At 49.1% G+C, this 6,265-nt stretch overlaps 1 protein-coding gene across 1 annotated transcript in view; it reads right to left on the bottom strand.

The window, feature by feature from the left end:
• AZIN2 (antizyme inhibitor 2) overlaps positions 1-2,163 on the bottom strand; it is a 41,000-nt gene extending 38,837 nt beyond the window's left edge. Inside the window, exon 1 of the mRNA XM_008586348.1 lies at positions 2,006-2,163. Within this exon, the coding sequence (XP_008584570.1) occupies positions 2,006-2,110 (105 nt within the window). The 5' untranslated portion in view covers positions 2,111-2,163. The remainder of the gene's footprint in view (positions 1-2,005) is intronic.
• Between the last annotated feature and the right edge of the window lie 4,102 nt (positions 2,164-6,265).

Genomic DNA, 6,265 nt, shown 5'->3' with positions numbered 1-6,265 from the left:
GGACCACTGGGGGGCCGGCTTCGCTACCCCCTTCACTCCCAGCCCCACCTGCCAGGTCTCCAGGCTCCCAGTCCCGTCACACCCCTCCCCCAGCACAAGCCTGGGGAGCTTAGGTTCACTGGGAAGGGTGGAGACGGTCAGGAACCTGTATTCTAGATTGGGGACAAGACATTTTGTATGGATGTCACTGCCTCTCCGAGCCTCAGTTGCCCCAGTGTGTAAACTGGATTGTTTTGGAGATCTTTCCCAGGTTTTAGGAAGAGGGAAAGAATGAGAGGGAGCAGGAAATCTGAGAAGATGGAGTGGAGAAGTTTCCAGGGTGCCCCCAGTCCTGACCACGCCCACCTAGAGAGATTGCTCATGGCCACACCAAGAAGTCTCAGACTGAGAGCAGGAGTTTAGGTTCGAATCCGCTCTCTGCTGCGTGACTTTGGGTACGATCTGACCCCTCTCAGAGGCTGTTTCCCCGTTTGTGAATGGGCGCCGGGCTGGTCCTGACATGCTAGAATTCTAAGCGTGCATGGGCGGGGGGAGCCCCATGGTGGGCGAGGGCCGCCGGCTCCCCGGAGAGAACGGAAGGCCGAGGTTCTGTTCAGGTTATCCCTCCCGAGTGCAAGGTCGAGGTCCCGCCCGCCCCGCCAGACCCCCTTACCAANAAAAAAAACCTTCCCTAGAACTCAGTTTCCCTTTTATGCAACACTTTTTTTTTCCTTTAACTTATGCCCACTTGGAGCCAAACATTATGCTAAAGGACAGAGATGATCAAATAGGGCTCTAGCCCTGAAGAGGCTTGAATCTGGAAGAAAACAAACCCCTTAAATTACAAGTCCATTCAATAGAAGCTAGAGTGGTTGGTTAGAGCACACCAAGGTCACAGGTTCAGATCCCCATACCGGCCAGCTGCCAAAAAACAAAACCAAAAAAACAATAAAAGCTAGATGGGAGTTTCTACAAAGTGCAGTGTAGGCCATGCAGGAAGAAAATACAAAATCTGCCTTGAGGGCCGGCCCGGTGGCTCACTGGAGAGTGCACCGCTTGGGAGCGTGGTGGCGCTCCCGCTGAGGGTTCGGATCCCATGTAGAGACCAGTTCCCGCTCACTGGCTGAGCGCGGTGCGGACACAACACCGAGGGTTGCAATCCCGTTACCGGTCAGTAAAAAAGACAAAAAAGGAAAAAAAAAAAATCTGCCTTGAGCAATCAGGAAGAGCCAACACTGATGAGAAGTAAGGTATGTCCAAAAATGGGTAGAGAGGAAAGAGGCTAGGAGAAGGATGTTCCAGGCAGAGGGAACAGCCTGGGCAAAAGCACAGTAATAGAGCACATGGAGGGCTGGCCTGTGGCTCACTTGGGAGAGTGTGGTGCTGACAACACCAAGTCAAGGGTTAAGATCCCCTTACCGATCATCTTTTATTAAAAAAAAAAAAAAAAATAGAGCACATGGCATCCTCGAGAAATACGAATAGAGTAGTTCAGCTCTGATGGAGCAAAATATGTACTGTAGGAAAGGCCAGAAATGGGGGTATGGAGGCAGAGAAGCTCTGACTTGATCTGTAGTCAATGGGAAATTGCCAAAGAATTCTGATTTTGAGCAGGGCTATAATACAGTTAGAGGGGGTAGTACAAAACAGAGGAGAGGTAAGGGGGTCTTAGAGAGATGAGGACTAAACTGTAAAGTGAGGTTCTACCTTAGCACATTGGAGGGTTATTTAAGGAGGCAGAGCTTGATGCTGCCTCAATATGAGAGGTGAGGGAGAGGGGAAAGGAAGAGACTGCCAGGTTTCTGACCTGAAGGGCTGAATAAATAGTGGTGGTGCTGTTCAAGGCAGGGGACATTGGAGGGGCAGGTCTGGGGACAAGGACCAGGAATTGGGGATAAAAATAAGTTAATCTCCTGCAAAGACTGAATACTAAACAAATAAAAGAATAAGATGAGGGTCCTGAGGCCTCAGAAGAGGCAGCTTCACCTGCACAAGGAAAACCCACCCCCCACTCCCTGGCCCTCACCGTGGTGGCCTGTGAGGCCCCCAGAGTGAGCTCCTCCAGCAGGTCTTGGGTGCTGAAGCCCTCTTCCACCATCACAAAGTCCGATTCACTAAGGTAGCCAGCCATGCCTTGGAAGAGGAGCCCACCGGCTGGATGTAGCTGCTGCTGCGCCGCCGCCTTAGAAAGTATGCAACACACTGCGGGGGGAGATGGAGAGGACCACTGGGGGGCCGGCTTCGCTACCCCCTTCACTCCCAGCCCCACCTGCCAGGTCTCCAGGCTCCCAGTCCCGTCACACCCCTCCCCCAGCACAAGCCTGGGGAGCTTAGGTTCACTGGGAAGGGTGGAGACGGTCAGGAACCTGTATTCTAGATTGGGGACAAGACATTTTGTATGGATGTCACTGCCTCTCCGAGCCTCAGTTGCCCCCCTCGCCTTAAAACGCATTTACACGGCTTCGGCCCATAGGTTTCCCCAGCCTGTGAATCGGATCCTAGGCGCCTCCGCTCGCTCGCCGCCCCCGGCTCGGGCCCCGCGGCCTGCGCCCCGCCCGCGCAGCAGCCACCGACCCCAGCCCCGCCTTCCGCGCGCCCCTCGCTTATATAGACCCCGCCCCTGACCCACCCTCTTCGGCAAGGCCCCGCCTCCGCTCGGTCGCCCTGGCAACCGGGTGCCCTCATCCCATTGGTCGATTCCGACATAAAGCATTCAACGCTGCCCACCCGCTCTGCAAACCTGCGCCGCAATCCTCCCGAGGGAGCCCTCTCCGTGGCTACCCCACGCCGGGAAATCGGAACTGCAGGCCCGAATCCCGAGCATCTACGCTGGTGGGATCCTTAGATCCTGCATTTGGGGGTCTTAGAGAGTTGGCAGGAAGCCAAGAGGTTTGTTATTTGCTCCGGAAAGCCTTTTCTGTCACTGCCTCAGTTTGGCGGAGCCTCTTCTCTGCCTCGTGAACTGCTCACTCATCCCTTAAAAGCCCAGGTCAAATATCATCTTCTCGTATTACTTTTCTAATAAAAATTATTTTTATTTAATTGCCTCTTCCAGGCATCTTCTCTGACTCCTCCAACTCAAACACTAGCTAAAATGTCTTCAGAGAGCCTTTTTGTGACTTTCCCGGCTCAGGGAAATCCCTCCGTACATCCCACCATCTGACCCCGGAGAACTCTTGCTCACCTCTGAAGTGAAATGTGTCTCAATCTCCAAGAAGCTTTCTCTGACTTCCTCAACTCAAAGCATTTCTTTTCTATACCGACAAACTCCTGCTCATCCACCAAAGTCCAGGATAATGTCACCTCCTCTGTTGAGCCTTCCATGACTTTCCTAGCCCCAAGGATCAATGGAACTCTCAGCACTTAGTCTGTCTGGACTCATTCATTTGGTTCTTGGTACTCATAGACTGAGATTCCTGTTGTTGCTTTATGCTTCTTGTTTGTTTACACCTCTCAGCTAGTTTGTGAGCTCCCAAGGGCAGGAACGGAGTGCCTGGCTCTTCAGAGTGCCCAACTCTTGGCATAAACAAAAGAGCTCAAAAAGATTCAATAGCTGTGTTATTCAAGGGCTAATTCAAAAGTTCATCTGGAGCAGTAATTGTATGAGAATAGTCAAGACATTCTTGGAAAAGAAGAAAGAAGACTTCTTCTACCAGATACCAAAAAAAAAAAAATTATATAAAGCTATAGTCTTTAAAACAGCATGGTGCTTGGGCAGGAAGAGACAGTGGTAGAACAGAACAGAGTCTAGAACAGTCCTGTACACCCTGGAGAATTTGGTGCACAATGAAGGCAGAATTTCAAATTAATGGGGCCAAAGGGCTTTTGGTCTCCCTTATGTGTTCATGTCCCTTGCCATGCTGTAGGCCTTTTGAAAGCCAGAGGCACTTGCCCTGCCTCAGTATCTCCCTAAGGAACTGTGAACAACCTAGTCAGAACATGCTCGGTACACAGATGGTGTAGGGCAGTGACCATAGAGTCAGAGAGAACCATTTTCTGCTCCCCACCCAGCAAGGCCACATGACTGCTGGATGTCCTTGGTTGAGTCATCCTGCCTGGACCTGGGTCACTTCTGCCTGGCTTGATTTCCCCATGTGAATTGAGAGGATTCAGACTGATTTCTCTGGGCCCTTCTGCCTGGAATCTTCTTGCTTTCTATGCATAGAAACTGCCTTTCAGGAGGAAGCTTTACAGGAGAGTCATTTGCAGGTCCATGCTTTGAGAGATTGGTAGTCATTTGCACCATTATAGGAGAACAAGCATTCTTGTCCTCTCTCTGAGGAACAAGGTCCTTCCGAGAACAAGCTTCTACTGACTGGGAGAGGGTAGAACAGATGGCCATGGCAGAAACCTCGAAAGATAAGACTAATAGGAGAGGAGGAGTACCCAAACAACTTTTACTCTACTTCCTGTTTAATCATCTTTGAGCTGGCTGTATTTGTCAGCACCACGCTCAGCCAGTGAGCGAACCGGCCATCCCTATATGGGATCCGAACCCGGGGCCTTGGTGTTATCAGCACCGCACTCTCCCGAGTGAGCCACGGGCTGGCCCAAGCTGGCTGTATTTGGATGCCATGATCTTGTTCTGCCTCAACCAGCGTTTTTCATCACCCGATACATAGTAGGCATGTAATAGGTACATTCATTATGCTTAGTGAATGAACCAATAGAAGAAAGAAGGAACAAACCAGAACACAGTCTGTCCATTTGTAATCTGTCAAGGGTAAGTAATCAGAGCAAAAAAAATATGCATCCTGAACTGGGTACAGATAGGCTGTGACTTTTTTTCCCTATTGGGCATGTGATGTCATTGAATCTCCATAACAACCCTATGTCATAGGAGCTATAATTGTTCCCATTTTACAGATGAGAAACTCAGAGAAGTTTAGTTACTGGCCCAGGATCACACAGCAAGTAAGGGTGGAGCCCAGATTTAAACCCACGTCTGTCCTGACCCTTATCCTTTATGCTTGACTGCCAACCAGTGGCTGAGAATTCTGGCCCCATCTCAACAAAAGTTACCCAGTCATTCTGCTGGCCTCCAGCCCAAAGGCTGGTGGCTCTTCTCCTACTGGTCTCTCATGTCACTATTTATCTTAGCACTCATGGTTGCTGTGCAAAGCCCTCAAGAACAGGGAGCTAAAGCAGAACAAAGAGCCAGGATCTCTGGCCAGGATCATGTCAGCCAATTTCAACCTATTCTTTCTAAACCAATTATAATCACAGTCACAAACACTGCAATAATAAAAATGCCCTATGTGTGCATAGAACTGGATAGTTTGCTAAACACCTTCCTGTTCATCATTTTATTCAGGCTTCCCAAAATTCTACCTGTATTCCTTCCTAGAGCTGCTATAACAAAATACCAAAAACTGGTGGTTTAAAATAACAGAAATTTATTGTCTTACAGTCAAGAGCCTAGAAGTCTGAAATCAAGGTGTTGGCAGGGTCATGCCCTCTCTGATGGTTGTAGGAGAGAATTCTGCCTTGCCTCTTATGGCCTCTGGTGTTTGCTGGCAATCCGTGGCATTCCTTGGCTTTTAGATGCATCACTCCAGTCACATGGCTGTCTTCTCCCTGTGTCTTCACATTTTCCTCCCTCTGTGTGTCTGTGTCCATGTCCAAATTTCCCCCATTAGTAAGGACACTAGTCATATTGGATTAGTGCCCACCCTAATGATCTCATTTTAACTTGATTACTTCTGTAAAGTCCCTATTTCCAAATAAGGTCACATTGTGGAACCAGGCATTAGGACATTAACATATCTTTTTGGGGGGACACAATGCAACCCATACCACCACCAAACACTTCCTTTCATATCATTGGCCAAAACACAGACAAATAGTGATACCTAGTTGCAAGGAAGGTGGGAGATGCAGTCCTTGTTGGGTACATTGCTGTTTTTCCCACTCCCCAATAAAGTCAAAACACTAAAGAAGAAAGGGAGACTGGACACCATATGGTGACTGGCAGTCTCTGCCACAAGTAGGGAAGATTATTTCCCCTTTTAAAAATCAGTGTAACTCCACAGATATGTACAATCAACTATGTTCCAATAATTTTTAAAAAATCAGTATACTAGTTGCTATGGCTTGAATGTGTCCCCCAAAAAATATGTGTTGGAAACTTAATCTCCAATGCAGCAGTGTTAGGATGTGGGGCCTAATGGGAGGTGTCTAGGTCATGAGGGCTCCACCTCATGAATGGGTTAATGCTGATTATAAAAGGGCTTGAGTCTGTGAGTTCCATCTCTTGCTCTCTCTCACCCTCTCTTCTGTTCTTCTG

This window comes from Galeopterus variegatus, unplaced genomic scaffold (assembly GCF_000696425.1).
Source record: "Galeopterus variegatus unplaced genomic scaffold, G_variegatus-3.0.2 Scaffold3947, whole genome shotgun sequence".
Taxonomy (NCBI): Eukaryota; Metazoa; Chordata; class Mammalia; order Dermoptera; family Cynocephalidae; genus Galeopterus; species Galeopterus variegatus.
The sequence above is the reverse complement of the archived record's forward strand: the minus strand, read 5'-3'. Positions and strand labels throughout refer to the sequence as shown.